The 19,419-nt window shown below is 50.5% G+C and overlaps 1 protein-coding gene across 1 annotated transcript; it reads right to left on the bottom strand.

Annotated features, from left to right (window-relative positions):
- Nucleotides 1–11,154: 11,154 nt before the first annotated feature.
- Nucleotides 11,155–19,021, bottom strand: LOC125119304 (cyclin-dependent kinase 20-like). Its single transcript, XM_047766135.1, is given in 8 exon segments — nt 11,155–11,478; nt 12,841–12,996; nt 13,371–13,494; nt 14,194–14,256; nt 14,452–14,504; nt 14,506–14,574; nt 18,175–18,288; nt 18,643–19,021. Coding segments are annotated over 8 exon segments (852 nt in total). The 5' UTR covers nt 18,718–19,021; the 3' UTR covers nt 11,155–11,280.
- Nucleotides 19,022–19,419: the final 398 nt, after the last annotated feature.

Below are 19,419 nucleotides of genomic sequence, written 5' to 3'. Positions count from 1 at the left end.
TGTCCTCTCACTGCTTGAATTCAACCAAAAGGATGTGAACCAGGCTTAGAGAAGGAGGCCTGGCCTCTCAGGTCCCTGAGATAGTGTACGGCTGAGTCCTATGGGAGAAGACAGGGTCTCATCTCTCAAATTGCAATGGTTGGAGAAGCCAACTGGTGGACTTTTAAATAATTATAAAGGAAAGAGAAATAATTTGAGAATAAGGCAAGAAAATATAATGAAATCCTAAAACCTGATAGAGACCATGCACTCCATGTGAAGGCTCGAATGAGCAGTTACAAATCACAGAGGGCTAAAGAAGGCGGGGAGCCTTCTCACCCCTGCTGGAACTTGTCACACTTCAGGCTACGTTTTCTCTGCAGAGGAGAAGTAGCAATACTACAGGACCAAGGAAGGTGGAAGGCACCTCCCCTTCCTAGTACCGAGTACTGTGACTTCCTCCTTGATTTCTGTTTCCAGTGACTCAGCCAGTCCTAAAACGCTCCTGCATACTGAGTGCCCAAGACATTGCAAATAAAATCAGAGGCCATGGTGGTGCATCACTGGGCCTCAGGGTCCAGTGTGCTAGCTTTTGCTTCCCTAAAAGCCAAGATCATTGCTACGAGCCTAGGTCATTGCCATGAGCATACTTCAAAGCTTCTTCAGCATTCTTGCCTCTTCAATACCTCGCTCAGTCTGTCTACTCAGACACTATTCAGCAACGCAAGATCTGAGCCATATCTTTGACATACACCACAGCTCACGGCAACACTGGATCCCCCACCCAGTGAGCAAGGCCGGGGATAGAACCCGAATCCTCATGGATACTGGCTGGATTTGGTTCTGCTGTGCCACAATGGGAACTCCCTGAAACCCAAGTTTATATCCTGTTAGATTCTCATTCTTACTCTTTTTCCCTTGATATGCATTCATGTTCATATTCTCCCTCTCTCTCTCTCTCTAAAAAAAAAAAAAAAAAAAAAAAGGAAAAAAGAAAGAAAAAAAGGAGTTCCCATCATGGCTCAGGGTCCTCTGACCAACATCCATGAGGACACAGGTTTGAGCCTTGAGCTTGTTCAGTGGGTTAAGGATCCAGCGTTGCCATGAGCTGTGTTGTAGGTCTCAGATGTGGCTTTGATCCTGCATTGCTGTGGCTGTGGTGTGAGCTGGCAGGTATAGTTCCAATTTGACGCCTAGCCTGAGAACCTCCATATGCTGCGAGTATGGCCCTGGAAAAAAGAAAAAAACAACAAACAAATGTATATACATACTTTCTGTTTTAAATATATATATTTTAGGGCCTCTAGGAAGTTCCCAGGCTAGGGGTTGAATTGGAGCTGCAGCTGCCAGCCTATGCCACAGCCACAGCCACAGCAATGCTGGATCCCAGCCACAATGGCAACCCATGCTGCAGCTTGCAGGGATGCTACATTCTGTCTTTAATCCACTGAGCAAGGCCAGGGATAGATCCCACATCTTCATGGACCCTGTCGGGTTCTTAACCCACTGAGCCAATTTAAAGTATGGAATTCCTGAAGTCCATACTTTAAAATCCATACTTTTTATTCAAACTTCCTTAGTTTTCACCTCATGTGTTTTTTCTGTTCTAGTATTCCATCTATGATACCAAGTTACATTTAGTTGTCGTGTCTCCTTAGGCCCCTCTTGGGCTGTGACAATTTCTCAGACACCTTGTTTTTGATGACCTTGACAGTTTTGAGGATGCTGGTCACTTATTTTGTACAATGTCCCCCGCTTGGAATATGCCTGATGTTTCTTCATGATTAGATGGAGTTTATGGACTCTGGGGAGAAGATCACAGAGGTAAAGTGCCATTCTCTTCACATATCAATGATACACATACTCTAGGAAGGACTTAGCACTTGTGTGGTTGACCTTGACTCCTGTTAGATTTTTCCACTGTCTTTTTATTCCCTTTCTATATTGTCCTTTTTAACAATATGACATGATGATCAGTCTACAGTTAAAAGCAGGAAATTGTGCTGCACGTCCTGAGAACAGAGTACCTACATAAGTTATCTGGAATTCTTCTGTACAAAATATTTTTATTATCCCTTATTGATGGACTGAATGATTGAGTTAGTCATTTATTTATTAATAGGGATTCATAGCCATTTATTTTATACTTTGGGTTATAAACCCATACTATATTACTTATTTTCCTGGTCAAATTGCTTCACTTTGGCCATTGGAAGCTCTTTCAGTTGGCCCATGTACACCTCATTTTTTTTTTAGTAGTTTCTGACTTTCTGTTTTAAATATTGTTTGCAAATACATTGAGAACCACTTCAAATACCACAGTAGTTTTTTGTTTTGAAACATCAAACATCATTTTTAAAACCTCAGTGGAGGAGTTCCCGTTGTGGCGCAGTGGTTAACGAATATGACTAGGAACCATGAGGTTGTGGGTTCAATCCCTGGCCTTGCGCATGTGGCTTAAGGATCCGGCATTGCTGTGAGCTGTGGTGTAGGTTGCAGATGTGGCTCAGCTCTGGCATTGCTGTGGCTCTGGCATAGGCCAGTGGCTATAGCTCTCATTTGACCTGCAGCCTGGGAATCTCCATACACCATGGGAAGCAGCCCTAGAAAAGGCAAAAAGACAAAAAAAAAAAGAAAAAAGAAAAACCTCAGTGGAGAATAATGTTATCCTCATCAAATATCAACCCTGGATATTCCTCTTTTTCACTCCTGATATTCCATGTTTCTTTCTATAATCATTCCCCTTCTGTCTCAAGAAGACCCTTTAGGAATTTTCAGATTAGATCCACTGGCAGCAAATTCACTCGGTTTTCCTTCATCTGAGAAAATCTCTTTTCACATTCTTTCCTGAAGGACATTCTCACTGGATACAGAATTCTGTTAACAGTTCCTTTCTCTTAGCACTTAAAAAATGGTGTGCTATTTCCTTCTGGCCTCCATGGCTTCTAATGAGAAGTCACAGGAATTAGAGACATTTTGCCCCAGTAAGCAATGTGGCATCTCTGTATGGATACTTTTTTTTAATTTCATTTTTTAACTTAATTTTTTTTTGTCTTTTCTAGGGCTGCATGCACAGCATATGGAGGTTCCCAGGCTGGGGGGTCAAATCAGACCTACAGCTGCTGGCCTACACAGCAGCCACAGCAATGCCAGATCTGAACCATGTCTGTGACCTACACCACAGCTCAGGGCAATGCCAGATCCTTAACCCACTGAGGTAGGCCAGGGATTGAACCCAAAACCTCATGGTTCTTAGTCAGATTTGTTTCTGCTGTGCTATGATGGGAACTCCTCACACAGCTTCTTGAATCTGCAGATTTTGCCTTTCCTCAAATTTGTGAAGATTTCGGCTTTTTGTCAGCCCTGATCTCGTCCTCTTCTCCAAATATTAGATATACTGTTATTGTCCTACCAGCCTTTCAGATTCTGTTTCTTTCTTTAAAGTTTAATTGTGGGGAAGAACACATATAAAATTTACCATCTGAACCATTTCCAAGTATTCAGTTCAGTAGTGTGAAGTGTATTTATAGTACTGTGCAACCAATATCCAGAACTTTTCATTTTGTAAAACTGAAACCCTATACCCATTAAATGGCACCCCATTTCCTCCTCTCCTTAGCCCCAGCAACCATCAGTTAACTTCTCTCAATATGAATTTGACCTCTTGACACACATTATATAAGTGTAGTCACACACTTTTTTTTGTGACTGGCTTTTTTCAGATAGCATAATATCCTAAAGGTTCACTCATATTGTAGCATGTGTCAGATTTTTCTTCCTTTTTAAGAATGAATAGGGAGTTCCCTTTGTGGCTCAGTGGTAAGAAACAAGTATCCATGAGGACTCAGGTTTGATCCCTGGCCTTGATCAGTGGGTTAAGGATTCAGCGTTGCTGTGAACTGTGGCATAGGCCAGCACTGCAGCTCTGATTTGACTCCTAACCTGTGAACTTCCATATGCCACAGGTCTTTTGCCTAAAAAGAAAAAACAAACAAACAAACAAACAAAAAAAACCCCAAAAAACCCACCAAGCGTAATGAATAATATTCCATTGCATGGATATACTGCATTTTGTTTAGTCATTTATCTGTCTATGGACACTTGTGTTGCTTCCTTATTCTGCCTATTGTGAACAGTGTGATTATGAATATGGATGTGCAAATATCTCTTCAAGACCCTTCTGGTACTTCTTTTGGAAATTTCTCATTGTGGAGCAGCAGAAATAAATCTGATTAGTATCCATGAGGATGCAAGTTCAATCCCTGGCCTTGCTCAGTGGGTCCAGGATCCAGCATTGCCATGAGCTTCAGTATAGGTCATAGATGTGGCTTGAGTCCCTTGTTGCTGTGGCTGTGGCCAGCAGCTGTAGCTCTGATTCAACCCCTAGCCTGGGAATTTCCATATGCTGCAGGTGAGGCCCCAAAAACCAAAAAAAAAAAAAAGAAGAATTAATAAATTTTACAGTTCACATTTCAAAGACTAAAAAGAGGTCCAGTGAAAAGTTGGCCTCTTATTCTGTCACCAATCCTTCTAGTCCCTCCACCAGGTAACCACAATCATGAAATCTTGAGTATTTTTTCCAGACATATTGTGGTACATAAACAAGTATTATTTATATTATTTTCCTTTTACACAGCTAGTGGCACTCTATGCTCTACTTTTCATCTTGCCTTTTTTTTTTTTTTTGGCTGTGCGTACAGTATATGGAGCTTTCCTGGCCAGGGATCAAATCCACGCCACAGCAACAACCTAATCCACTGCAGTGACAACGCCTGATCCTAACACACTGTGTCACAAAAGAACTCCTCATCTTACCTTTTTTAACTTAATAATATATCCTAGCCATCTTTCTATTCCTATACATTAAAAAGCATCCTTGGGGAGTTCCTGTTCTTGCTCAGCAGTAACAAACCCGACTAGTATCCATGAGGACTCAGGTTTGATCCCTGGCCTGGTTCAGTGGGTCAAGGGTCCAGCGTTGCTGTGACTGTGGCATAGGGAACTTCCATATGACGTGGCTGCAGTCCTTTAAAAAAAATGCCCATTCACTTTTGAGGTAGTATGGTTTTCTATTTGATGGTGTATCAAAATTTAGACAGTCTCTTATGGATGGACATCTATGGTGCTTCCAATCTGCTGCTATTTAAACTATGATCCAATGAATAACTTTGCCATGTCATTTTTTTTTTCTTTTTCTGGAGCTGCTCCCATGGCTTATGGAGTTTCCCAGGCTAGGGGTCTAATCTGATCTGTAGCCACTGGCCTATGCCAGAGCCATAGCAACACCAGATCAAAGCTGCATCTATGACCTATATGACAGCTTATGGCAATGCCGGATCCTTAACCCACTAAACGAGGGCAGGGATCATATCCACAACTTCATGGTTCCTAGTGGTATTCATTTCCACTGTGCCTTGACAGGAACTCCCTGATCTCCATCAGAGCATCAGAGCCCATTAGCAGGCGGCTGCAATGGAGTAAATTTAGGCACTGGCTGAAAGCATGTGGCAGAGATGCCAAGGTGGTGGAATGGAACTGCTAGCTCAGCGAGGGCACACAGGCCCTGTTCCCACACACTGCTCTCTGTAGAAGTATTATGAAGAGGCTCAGGGTGGCCCTGGCAAGGGGTCAGAGAGCCATGTCTCCCCCTCCCTCAGGCCCACACCTGCATCCTCCAACTTTGTGGCCTTTCTGGCTGGTCCACCCTGGATTCTAGAGCCTGCACAGCTTCAGTGGAAACCCTCCGGAGCTTTCTTATGGTCCAGACCCTCTGAGGATGCCATCCACATATGCGGCTTTCCAAGCTCTGGCAGAAATAACCACCATCCTCTCTGAGCCCAGGACCCACTTCAACAGCCCTCACTCATCCAAGACCAAAGTTTCTCTCAGCCTTTAATAAGTTTTTTTCTGGCTGGTAAGAATGTGAAGTTGAGGAGTTCCCGTCCTGGTGGCAGCAGAAACAAATCTGACTAGGAACCATGAGGTTGTGGGTTCAATCCCTGGCCTTGTTCAGTGGGCTAAGGATCCAGTGTTGCTGTGACCTGTGGTGTAGGCCACAGATGCACCTCAGATCCCTTGTTGCTGTGGCTGTGATGTAGGCCAGTGGCTACAGCTCCGATTCAACCCCTAGCCTGGGTACCTTCATATGCCATGGGTGTGGCCCTAAAAAGACAAAAGACAAATAAATAAAATAAAATCATAATTACAGAATTCAGGCAAGGGTCTGATTATGTAAAGTTACATAATCATGCATTGATTGATTGATTGATTGATTGATTTTGCTTTTCATGGCCACACCTGGGGCATATGGAAGCTCCCAGGCTAGGGGTCAAATCGGAGCTGCAGCTCCTTCCCTACACCACAGCCACAGCCACACCAGATCTGAGCCATGTCTGTGACCCACAGCACAGCTCACGGCAATGCTGGATCCTTAACCTTCTGAATGGGGCCAGAGAGCAAACCCACATCCTCATGGATACTAGTCTGGTTTGTTACCACTGAGCTACAACAGGAACTCCAATATAATACTGTATTTTAAAAATTTATTTTACTTTATCTTATTTCATTTTGGTCCTTTTAGGGCCATACTCACGGGAATATAGAAGTTCCCAGGGTAGGTTTCGCATCCGAGCTGTAGCTGCCAGCCTATACCACAACCACAGCAACACCACATCCAAGCTGCATCTGCAACCTATGCCACAGCTCACTGCAACTTGGGATGAACCCACTGAGCAAGGCCAGGGATTGAACCAGGGTCCTCGTGGAGACTAGTCAGGTTCATTACCACTGAGCTGGAAGGAAGGGAACTCCAGTAATGTATTTTAAAAGTAAATAAATTCATTCACTGCAAGTACATTAAATATCAGGCCATACACTGGGTGTGTACAGTGATTATATGCACAGTTATACAAGAGACAAACACTCCACTCTTAGGGAAGAGTCTAGAGGGGAGAAAAACTGACATTACACAAATATCCTATAAATCATTTAGTTGCGGGTGTGCTGAGCTCAGCACACCTGTAGCTTGGGGGAAGTGCTACTCAAATTAAAGAACTCAACAGGCACTTGGCACAACCAGTATGGGAGTTCAAGCCGGTGAGCCCGAAGAAGGTGCCACTCGTGTGGAAATCGTGGCTTTCCAGGAAAACTCCAGAAGGGAAATTCCCAAATATTCCAAAAGACGTGGGATCATTAAGCCAAACAAAGGGGTTTATCTTGTTTACAGGTACCCAGAACAGGCCAACCCCCAGGAGCTCCAGATGCAGGGGCAGCCAGAGGGGCAGGAGACTTTCAGAGCAATCCCTCCAAAGGCCACCGAGGTTATGACTTTAGGGACCACACATATCCTCAGCCAAGTACATATTCAGGGCCACCCAACTCCCCCTCCCAGATTTGGGAAACTGAAGTCCAGAGGGTTGGACTGGCATGGTCATGCCAGGACCATGAACCATGCCCTGCCTGTCGCTTGGGACAGGTAGCGCTACCTTGTCCAGCTGGGTGGCTCAGAGCAGGTCTCAGGCCTCCAGAAATGAGAAAACGTGAAGCAACTCATGCAAACCCAAATGGCCCCTGCCAACCTGGGTGCTCTGGCCAGGCCACGCCTTCCCAGTGTTTCCACCCCACAGGCCATACCCTGCTCCACCCTGCTTCCACCCCATAGGCTGAGCCCTTCCAGGTTGATCCTTGCCAGCATCCCCTCTCAGGTCCCAAAGCTTGCCAAACCCACTTCTGTTTGGCCTTCCACTGGTCTCTGCCCTGCCCCTTGGCTCTCACATCGTCCTGACACTCGGCAGACCCTTGCCTCCTCCCTCACACTGACATTCATCCTCGCTCTGACCTTTGCCCTTGCACAGACCAGCTGGACCTTCGGGTGTCCCTGACCCAGCACCTTTTGAGCCCTTGCCCTGGTGCTGGCCCTTACGCAGAACTCAGTCCTTTTCCTCAGCCTTGCCCTAATCAAAACCCTTGATTTTATGAGCATCAGACATCTACCCCACCCTTGTCCCTACCTGACCCAGGCACACTCTAACACACACTTCACCCTAAACTTTCCCTAGCCCTGACTCCCACCTTCACAATCGCCTTCACAATGACCCCCAGCCTCCCTCCTGCCATGGCACTGGCCCTTGCCCCAAACCTGGTGCCTCCCTTGTCATGGCACTCACCCTGGCTCTTACCCCAGCCTTGGCCCTGATACCAGGACCTCACTCTGGACTTGGTTGTGGCCCTGGCCAAGATCAGATCAGAGTTAGCATAAATGATAACAATGTAAATGTAATGTAAAAGCAAGTGTCATGATCAAGTTCAGTGTCAGAGCAGTCAGGGTGGCAGACAGTGATGAAGATCAGAATGAGGGTGAGTGTCCAGGGTAAAATTCTAAATCAGGTAGGGGTCAAGATAAGAGGATGGTCAGGCTCATGGTGTCAGAAGCAGGTTCGAGGACCAGTGTGAGGCAAGGTGGAGACTCCATCGGAGAGGATCAGTAAGAGGATGAGCGTCAGGGTGAGGATCATGGTTGTCAGGATGGAAGAACGACTGAAAGGTGGATTCAGGTTGACAGTGAATGTCCAGTCCTGAACAGGATTCAGTCAAGGTGAGGGTGAGGCTGATGTTCAGGATTAAGCATCAGTGCAGACTTAGAGTCAAGATCAACCATGAGGATAACTGCCAGGACCAGAGTGAAGGCCAAGGTCAATCAGAAGTCAAGGTGGGGTTCCTTTCCTCTTGCTGCTGGAAGGAATCAAGTCCTCCTCCACCTCTCCCTCCCCACTACCAATTACACTGGCCCAATCTGCGTAATCCAGGATACTCTTTCGATCTCAAATATGTACCCTTAATCACATCTGCAAAGTCCCTTTTTTGTATAGGGCAACATATTCATAGGTCAGGACATGGGCGTCTTTGGGGGGACATTATTGTGATTATCAGAGATGATCAGGTTTAGTCAAAAATCAGGTTCAAGGTTAAGGTCCAGAGTGATATGATGGGTCAAATGAAGGTGATCAGACTGAGGATGAACATTCACCATAAATATGAAGGTCAATGTCAGTGTGAAGTTCAATTTCAGGATCGGGGTCTAGGTCAGCTTCAGGTCAGGATGGGATTAGGGTGTCAGTGATGAGGCTCTGTGTTTGGATGAAGACCCAGGTCAGGGTGAAATTGAGGTCCAGGTCAAGATCAGGATTAGGATCAGGGTCATGGTCAGGCTTGAGGTACAGATATTTCTCTCACCTTTGGTGTAGTATAGTTCAGCACCAAGGCTCAAGTTCAAGGGCAGGGTAGGTTGGTATGATAGTCTTTGGCAAGGATACATTCTAGGAGCAGAGTTAAAGGTCATAATCAGATTGAGAACAGCAGTGGTTCATTCATGGTAATGTTCTGGGTCATGATCAGTGGGAGAGAACTTGTTGTCAAGGTAAGTCAAGATCAGGGTTATAATGAACATCAAAGGTGTCAATTAGAGGGTCAGTGTTAAGGTGAAGATGAGAGCCAAGTTCATACACAAGGTTAATTCTAGGTCAAGTGGGGTCAGAGTTTGAGTGAGGCTGAGAGTCAATGCCAAGATCCAAGCCAAGTATAGGTGGGGAAGGAGTTGGCAAAGAATTGAGTGAGGGTGACTGTATGTCAGGGTCAGGGTGATAGGGTGAGGTTCAGCGTAAGGCCCAAGGCCAAGGTGAGGGTCAATGTCAGGGTGGACTAAAGTTTAGGATCTTTGTGAGTGGAACTGGCCAGAGATCAGCAGTCAGGGTGTGGGTACAGACTCCCTTTATGTGGAGATGAGAGATAACTAGAAAGAGCTAAAGGTTAGACTCTATAGATGTGGCTGGTCCAACAGGCAGAGGCCAGATCCTTAAAATATCTTTGAAGACCTATGAGACACTCAGACTTTACCCTGTAAGCAATAACTGTGCTTTGCCCTCTAAAAACCTGGAAGGCAGTGACTGTGGCAGCATTAGTTGTCTCTGTGAACTCTGTGCTCAGAGGAGTTTATCCACATGGGAACAAAATGAATATTTTAAACTAAAAGATTGCTAAGAGTAAGTTTCTCCATTTGTCTGCTTTTACATATCTGTAGGCCAACACCACACTTCTTATTTGTTATAGCCCTGAGTCTTGGGATATGATATGCTAAGTCCATTCATCATCTTTCTCCTTTTCTTCGGCTTCTGCTCCCTCCTCTTAATGCTTTCATTTCTGCATGTATTTCAGAATTGACTTACCAAATTATTAAATTAGAAAAACAAGAGCCAGTTCAGACTGTATTGAGATTTACTGAGTTAACAAATGAGTTTCAGGAAGATCTGTCCTATTTGCCTGGTGTCTCTGATTAAGGAGGTAGCCCGTGTGGTCCTGGCTCATGCTTATCCTGAGGGTGATGTAACCAGATTAAGATGTCGAGGGTCACAGAGTTCACTTTGTGGCTCAGTGGTTATTAACCTAACTAGGATCCATCAGGATGCAGGTTCAACCCCTGAGCTTGCTTGGAGGGTTGGGGATTCAGTCTTGCCGTGAGCTGTGGTATAGGTTGCAGATGAGGCTTGGATCTGGTGTTGCTGTGGCTGTGGTGTAGGCTGGCAGCAGTAGCTGTGATTTGACCCCTCACCTGGGAATTTCCATATGCCACAGGTTCAGCCCTAAAAAAGAAAAAAAAAAGAAAAGATGTGGAGGTTCACTTATTGGGTCCCCAATTTGAGCCATCCCTGGCCTTGACTTCTGTCATCTCACCTCCAAGTGGGAGCTCCAAAACATGAAGCACCTAGAAAGTCCCCAAGACTAAGGTGGCCATGAATGGGGCTACTTTCCAAGTGACCAGAGACAAGCAAGGGCCAGGAGACCATGCTACCTCAGGCATGTCCCTCAACAGGAGCAGAAGGGTACACATCAGGTAGGACTATTTGGGTTTTATCCTAAATCTCAGAATTGAACTAGTGCTTAACGTCTCTGAGAACAAAATCAAACCACCCTTCCCTTCCCACTTGGGTTTCTGACATCTCACACTCAGTGCTCCCACAGATGGCTCTACCGAGGCCGTCCCTGACCAAGAAGGTGGCAGCTAGAGAAGCAGCACGGTGGCAGACACAGCAGCAGCACTCACTGCCTCCTTGGATGGACCTGTCAGCAGCACACAGATGGGAGCTGACAGCGCAGGCTGCAGGTGCCCTCTGCTGGGGCTGGATGTCCTCATCACCCAGCTGAGAGCAGGACCAGGTACAGCCTGTGGCTGAATCAGGCCAGAGCTGGGGAACAAGAGGCCTGGGTGGTTCTGGTGGGGAGCACGCTGGCGGGGCCTGGCCCAGCATCTCAGCCCTCCAGGATGAAGGGCCGAATCAGCTCCGGGTTCAACAGCGACTCCTCCAGAGGCTGGTCCACGTGGAAGTCATGGACGTGGGGAGGCCCTGGGTGGGCCTTGGGGGTAGGTCCCCCTGGGCGGTGGGGAATCGGCAGCTCCGAGGGGTGGGCCAGCAGGGGAGCTGTGAAGAAGTACTGGTGCAGGAGGGCCTGAAGGCAGCAAGCAAGGGACAGCAAAAGGAAACCAGTCACCTCCCCATCCCAGCTTCAGCTCACTTCCCTTTGAGGGGGAGATGTGAACATGGCCCTGAAGAGGCTTTCCTCCCTCTGCTCATCAGTGCAGCTGACTCCAAGCCTCTGAGTGCTTGCTGCCCAAGCACTGCTCCAGGGACCCAGGATGCAGCAGCAAACAGAGCAAAGAGGAGTAGGGTAATAAATCATGTAAAGTAGTAGGAGAAAGAGCACACTGGATGATGAGTGCTGTGGGGGGAGGACAGTGAGGAGGAAAGAGGAACAGCGGAGAGGCTGCAGACCTGAAGAGGGGCAGGGGAAGCCCCCGGGAGGTGGCGCTTGAGAAGAGACCTGAAGGGTGAATGAGTGAGGCCCCGGGACATGGAGGGGCCCCATAGCAAGTGGAATGGAAGCTGGCAGGGTCACCAAGGGGATGGCCCCTAGTGTGTGATGCCTGAGGGCCACTAGGACCTGAGTTTCTCCTCTGAGAGGGAGCCACAGGAGGGCCCTGCAGGGGAGGGTGTGACAGCCTCCCTGGACAAGATCCCCCTCTCAGCCAGGGGAATGGGCAGGAGGGGAAGCTTACAATGGGGTGGGGGCGGGGGGGTGACTTATACTGGGGACAGCAGCAGGGAGCTGAGAAGGGGTCGGTTGGCCTCAGTACACTCTGAAGGCACTGCTGACATGGGAACTCACCAGGGTATGAGTGCCAAGGGCAAGAAGGGGAGGACAGGTACACCCGACAGAGGCTCTGATGCCATCCCTGCCATCAGCGGGTGGCCCTGCCCTCCTCCCCTGCCTTCCAGCCACAATCCACCTCGCCTGGGTTCTCCTCTCCAGGCCTCTGCTCATTATTTCTCTTGGGGAAACAGCTCCCTGTGCTTAAACCGATCCTTCTCCAGGAAGCCTTACGTGACCCCAAAGTCAGTCCCAACATCACTCCTCAGGGCTGTCACAGACTGGCTGCCCTGCCTCACCACAGGCTGGACACCCCACAGACACGAGCTGCATCTGTCTGTTCACTCTGCACCAGGGCCCAGGACAATGCCTGTCGTGTGCCAGATGCTGAGTAAATACTTATTGAAGGAATAAAGGCACGAAGAGGTGAGTCACCAATAACCTGGAGATGCGCTCTTCTGCAATGTGGGCACGCCCTTCTAATGGGCCACCCCTGGCCACCACAGCCCCTCTGAGGTCTGCTCAGGAGAGGCTCAGCTGCTCCACACCCTCCTGCCCTGGCTCCAGGGGTTCTGTCCGAGCCCATCACAGGTTCTGGGGGACCTCAAACTGCTGGGTCACATGAGCACGAACGAGGAGGCTCAGGGCACTGGTGTTGCCTACCTGGGAGGCTGCAATGCGCTGGAGTGGAGGGTAGAGGAGGAACCGCCCCAGCAGGTCCAAGGCCTGGGGAGAGGCATCGGGCAGCACCTCCTCCAAGGGCACGGGTGCCTGCTCCTTGAAGGAGATCTTGTTGTAGTCAGGCAGCTCTGTGATCTCCTGGAGGAGAAGCAGGCCCATTAGGGCTGGCACCCGCCCTGCCAAGCCCCTGCTTGTACCAGGTCACTCTGTCATCACGCACTCAATCAGTCCTTCAGTCCTTCCTCCACTTCTCGGGAGCCCACTCTGCGCCCAGCTGGGTAAGAGCTGCGTGAGTGCCAGGGACAGGTCGGAACAGACAGGGGATGGGACACGGACCAGCTCTCCTGCCTCCAGCAGGGCAGGAGGAGCCCCTGAGCTGAGCCAGGACAGCGAATGGGAGGTCAGGGAGTTGTGGGGCCACCAGAGAGAAGGTGTGGGCCGGGGGACTCACTAGCTCTTGGGGGGACAGAGGACACCTGTCCCACCCCTCCCCTCCGCAGGGCCCTACAAACCGGCCAGACTTGAGGGCTGGGGGTGCCCAAGATGCGAAGCACACAGCAAAGCTGTTCGATGTCATTCTCCCCTGGGAAAAGGGGGGACCCGTTCAACAGCTCCCCCAGGATGCATCCCACGGCCCTGCACATACAGAACACAAACATCTCAGAGATCTCAGCACAGCCACCGATCTCCCCGCACCAGCACTCACACCTGACACCAGGGTCAAAACACCCACAGAGTAGCCTAGAGGCTTCAGAGTGAAGAGTACAGACACCCAAACCGGGAAAGACCTCAAGTCTAGAATGCAGAACTTATGCCCCCTCCTCTGCAGCTCTCAGGCCTCAACCCCTCAGCAGTTCTAAGACCTCTCAGAGCCTCCCATTCTGGACACACACCCCATCCTGGGGAAGACCTCCAAAACGGCCCCCAAGTCTCACAGTTTCAGGCAGAAACAGACCATCCTTCCCTGGAGAACTGTTTGGGCCTTCCCATCCAGGGCCCCAGGCTCTGGGACACTGTGTCTCAGGGTGTCACTCCCTGCAAACAGACGTTCCATGGCCAGACCACCTCCCCAACCTCCACCCAGAGACCTCCTCCTGGGACAGCCACTCCCATCCCACCAGACCCCCACCCAGCTCAAAACTCTCATGGAAAAGAACAGTGACCACAACTCCTCAGAGACACTCTCACCAAGGGAGACACCCCCAGGGCACCCCTGCATGCTTAAGCTCACAGCAGGAAATCAGCCCCTAATAGCCTGGAGACCTCAATGCCCAGCGGGAACAGAACACTCGAGCACCCGCACCCCACCCCCTGCCCAGCCCACAGGAGGCTCACCACAGGTCGACACCCTGATTGTACTGGCGGGCACCATACAGGAGCTCAGGGGCTCGGTACCACCTGTGAGTGGATGGCAGGTGGTCAGAGCCAAGTCACCCATCTGTCAAGAAGCTGCCTGCGCCAGAAGGTCACCCTGGCCCCCACACCAGCTCCAGGAACACTGTTTGGACAGAAGGTCCAGAAGCATCTCTTCCTCAGGGGGAGGGTCGGGGCCTGGCCATTGCCTGGTCCTGCCTGGGAACTGGTCCTCCCTACCTGGTGGCCACCTGGTGCATGTAGAGGCGGCAGCCATCTAGGGAAAAGGCCCCAGGCCAGGCCAAAGTCTGCTATCTTGAGCTGGCGTGAGGCACTGATTAGCAAGTTGGCTGGTTTCAGGTCCTGAGGGCACAAAAAGAGGCACTGGTTCCTTGTGACCCCCCATGGGACCTCGGGATAAGAGAGCTGGGCAGGCTGAGCACCCGGGTCAGCCCAGGACCGCACCTCCTGCAGGGCTATACCCCTGGCCACTCACCCATGGTCCCTGACCCCTCTGCCCCCTCCTCAAGCATGCCCTACATCAAGGGCTGGCCTACATTCAGCCCAGCCACCCCCAGGTCCCACCCCAGCCCATGCTGGAACTGACCCAATGCACAATGTTTTTGGCATGGCAGAAGGCGATGCCCTTGAGCAGCATCTGCAAATAGCTCTTGACCTGCACCTGGGCCAGTGGCCTCTGGGCATGGCGCAGCACCTCAGCCAGATATGACAGCATGTACTCAAAGGCCAGCACAAAGCCTGCACCATGTCAGAACACAGCCTTCAACTGCACGACCTGCCCGGGGTGGGGGGAGGCATCCCATCAGCCCCCAAACTCACGTGGCTCAGACTCTGTGGAACCCTCAGCTCTTGCCTCAACAGAAGACCAGGCAGAAAAGGGGACAGGAGATCTGAGCTTAGAATCAGGGAGCTGGGTGCTCTCATGTGCTCCCCTCTCCCAACAGAAGGCAAGACCCTACTCTAATGCTCCAGTAAAGGTGCAGGAGAAAGGAGGTCTAAGAAAATCCACTTAGGGCAGTGTCTGGTCCCCCACCCAGCCTACGAACTGGAAAATCACCTGGAAACACACACACACACACAGGTCTCCTCCTGTTTCTTCTACAGCCATTAACTCCCAGAACCAAGAGAAGGCACTGGTGATCACATCTCCCAGCGCTGGGACAGCAGGAGATATGTCACATATACTTCCTGAGGGCCCACAGGTCACAAGGGCCAGGCTGCACAGCAGTGAGCAGGAGCAAGAGCTAGGGGGTCCTGATGGGCTTTAAGGAGCTCAGGGGGACAAATGACTGACAGGCGTAAGAACAAATCTATGGGGTATCCTGCTGAAGGTTCTGATGAAGACAGAAGAGATGGGCTGGGCTCACTTATGCAGGGATCTGGGAAGGAGTTCTGGGCAGGGGGACAGTGAGCACAAGGCTCCAAGGCGAGAACAGGAAGGAGGCTGCTCTGTACTCCTGGAGCCTAGATGTACTTGTCAGGCAAGAGAAACTTAAGTGTTGAATGAATAGAAAAAGAGACTGGAGGAGTTTCCGCTCTGGCGTAAGGGAAAGGAATCCGACTAGGAACCATGAGGTTGCGGGTTCGATCCCTGGCCTTGCTTAGTGGGTTAAGGATCCGGTGTTGCCATGAGCTCTGGTGTAGGTCACAGAAGTGGCTTGGATCTGGCATTGGTGTGGCTGTGGTGTAGACTGGCAGCTGTAGCTCTGATTAGACCCTTAGCCTGGGAACCTCCATATGCTGTGGGTGTGGCCCTAAAAAGCAAAAAAAAAAAAAAAAAGTGAAGGGCCATATTACTGCTTTTCTGATTTTGAGAGTAGGAGACAATCATTTTACAGATTGAAACAAACACACAACATTCAGATAATGCACAAACTGATAAAAAAAAATCACAAAAGAAAAATCCTATCACCTACTGTCAACCTCACAAGTATATTCCACCAGACTTTGCAACAGACATGGCACATACAGATATGTATGCACAGATGTATACAAAATACTTCTGCACAAAACCAGGATGACACATGCAGTTGTATAATATGGTTTTGGCACTGATGTAGCACGAACATCTCCAGAGGATAAGCAACAAGCCAGAGTATCACCCACTGTTGGGTGGGTGGACCTGCCCTTGGGATTCCCCAGGAAATTACACACATTCTCTACTCAGGACACAGTCAAGAGAGAAGTGCACAGAGAAAATGAAGCTGGGCGGGTGCAGTGTCTCTCCTCCTGTACCCACAGCCCCTCCAGGGCCCATCACAGCACAAATGAGGCCAGGAGGGTCCTGCACCTCTGTCCACCTCCTTACTACTTTCACTTCAGTTCTCAAGAGCCAGGTCAGGGTCAGTGTTTGTCACCAGTGCCCAGCAGAGGGTAGAGCCTATGGGGACCCCAAGGTTAAAATGTACTGATTCCCCAATCAGAGGAGAAAACTCAGAAGGACAATGTGGGGTTCCCATCATGGGTCAGCAGAAAGGAATCTGACTAGGAACCATGAGGTTGCAGGTTTGATCCCTGGCCTCACTCAGTGGGATAAGGATCCAGTGTTGCTGTGAGCTGTGGTGTAGCTCACAGAAGAGGCTTGGATCTGGCATTGCTGTGGCTGTGGTGTAGGCTGGCAGCTGTAGCTCTGATTAGACCCTTAGCCTGGGAACCTCCATATGCTGCGGGTGCAGCCCTAAAAAGCAGAAGAAAAAAAAAAAAGAGAGAGAGAGAGAGGGGCCATATTACTGCTTTTCTGATTTTGAGAGTAGGAGACAATCACTTTACAGATTGAGACAAACACATAACATTCAGATAATACACAAACTCATAAGCAAAAAAAAAATCGCAAAAGAAAAATACTATCACCTACTGTCAACCTCACAAGTATATTCCACCAGACTTTGCAACAGACATGGCACATACAGACATATATGCACAGGTGTATACAAAATACTTTCGCACAAAACTAGGATGACACATGCAGTTGTATAATATGGTTTTGGCACTGATGTAGCACGAACATCTCCAGAGGATAAGAAGCAAGCCAGAGTATCACCCACTGTTGGGTGGGTGGACCTGCCCCTGGCATTCCCCAGGAAATTACACACATTCTCTACTCAGGACATGGTCAAGAGAGAAGTGCACAGAGAGAATGAGGCTGGGCGGGTGCGGTCTCTCCTCCTGTACCCACAGCCCCTCCAGGGCCCATCACAGCACAAAGGAGGCCAGGAGGGTCTCGCAGCCTCTGTCCTGTCTCGAGAGCCAGGTCAGGGTCAGGGTCAGTGTTCGTCACCAGTGCCCAGCAGAGGGCAGAGCCTATGGGGGCCCCAAGGTTAACATGTACTGATTCCCCAATCAGAGGAGAAAACTCAGAAGGACAATGTGGAGTTCCCACCATGGCTCAGTGGAAACGAATCTGACTAGGATCCATGAGGTTGCAGGTTAGATCCCTGGCCTCACTCAGTGGGTTAAGGATCCGGTGTTGCTGTGAGCTGTGGTGTAGGTCACAGACAGGGCTCAGGTCCCACGTTGCTGTGGCTGTGGTAGGCCGGCAGCTACAGACAGCTCTGATTAGACCCCTAGCCTGGGAACCGCCATATGCTGTGGGCGTGGCCCTAAAAAGACAAAAAAAAATGACAATGTACACAAAGCAGTTAATCCAGCCTGCAGAACACAATGGGAGCTCAATGGGTGGCAATTATCCTTATCATTAGAATTCATTAGAAGTTTTGAGCAAAAAGGGATGTTAGTGAATAAATGAATAAGTACACAAAGAAATAAGTGGGTGAACAGAGAGGGAGTGAGTGAGGAATGAAATAACTGGGGGGGGAATAAGGGTGAACACGTGGACAGGAAAGGGAGTAGTGAGGGGGGAGGAAGCAAACGACAGCAAGTCCCCAGGGTGGAAGTGAGTGGATAAGGGCAGGAAGCCCAGCACAGGGCACCAGCCCTACTCACATACTGACTGTCCTCAATCTCCTGCAGGGCCTTGATCTCCCGCAGGGCCTGGTTGGGGATGCCATCCTCCAGCCGCTGTAGGGCCACCTTCTTGAGGGCCACGATCTCTCCAGTCTGTTTGGGACAGGACGCAGACACTGCTACCCCATCCCGGGCTGGGAAAAGGAATGGGATGCCAGGCTTGAGGCCCTCGTGAGAGTGGAACGCGCCCCCTACCCCTTTCTGGAGGGATATCAGGGCCAGGAGTCGCAGTGCTGGGAAAACAGCTCAGAGATAACCACACCAGCTCACAGGGACCACTCGCCACCTAAAAGCACCGCTGACAGCTGGCCGCACCCCACCCCGCCAAGGGGGCAAGAGATAGGCGGACGCCACAAAAAGCTGAGGGGAGGCAGGAGCAATGGCCCATGCGTGCGTGGGAACATAGGGTAGATCTCAAAGGAACCGAAGGAAGGACTGGGTGCTCACCTCCACGTGCTTGGCCTTGAAGACGATGCCATGAGCGCCCTCGCCTATGCGGCCCAAGATGCAGTACTGCTCCATGGCCCTCCGCCTGGCACTACTACGCTCCAAAGTCACACCCTCTCCCCAGCACAAGCACAAGCAACCGGACCCTTCCGCGTAAGCCTACCCCGCCCTCTGCGCCCAGAGGCGGCTGCCTAGCAACGGCGCGGGCGCGCGCTCTGGGACCTGGAGGCCAGCGCAGTCAGGGAAGGCGGCCCTGGGCTCGTCTGCGCCTTCCCCTAGGCGCTCGCCATCACGGCTCAGGGCGCTTCACTCAAGGGGAGTCACGCGAGTGCAGACAGGGCCAACCGCAGCAACGGTCGCTGTCACCCCTCCTCAACCCTGCGCTGGCATCACGTGACGAGGGACGCCAGAGCACGCACGGGGCGGGGCCATGCAGCCCCGGGGCAAGGCGGGGCAGCAGGTGGGGCGGGGCTGCGCAGGCGGGAGGGTGGAGCTGCTCAGCGGGCGGGGCGGGGAGCTGGCGCGGGGCTGAAGGTAACCGGGAGGGGCTGAAGGTGACGGGGGCGGGGCTGAAGGCGACGGGGTAGGGGGATGGGGGGGTGCCCGGGGGGGGGAGTGGGGTGCCCGGCGGGGGGGAGTGGGGGCCTGGCGGGGCCTGCCCCTCCCCCTCCACGGGTGGGCTTAGAGGTGCCAGCCGCCACCTCTGAGAACATAGAGGTCTCATTTCCCACCTATGAGGCACAGAGCCGATGGTGACTGAAGGGAGATGTCTCGGGT

Source organism: Phacochoerus africanus, unplaced genomic scaffold, assembly GCF_016906955.1.
Source record: "Phacochoerus africanus isolate WHEZ1 unplaced genomic scaffold, ROS_Pafr_v1 Scaffold_44, whole genome shotgun sequence".
NCBI lineage: Eukaryota > Metazoa > Chordata > Mammalia > Artiodactyla > Suidae > Phacochoerus > Phacochoerus africanus.
The sequence above is the reverse complement of the archived record's forward strand: the minus strand, read 5'-3'. Positions and strand labels throughout refer to the sequence as shown.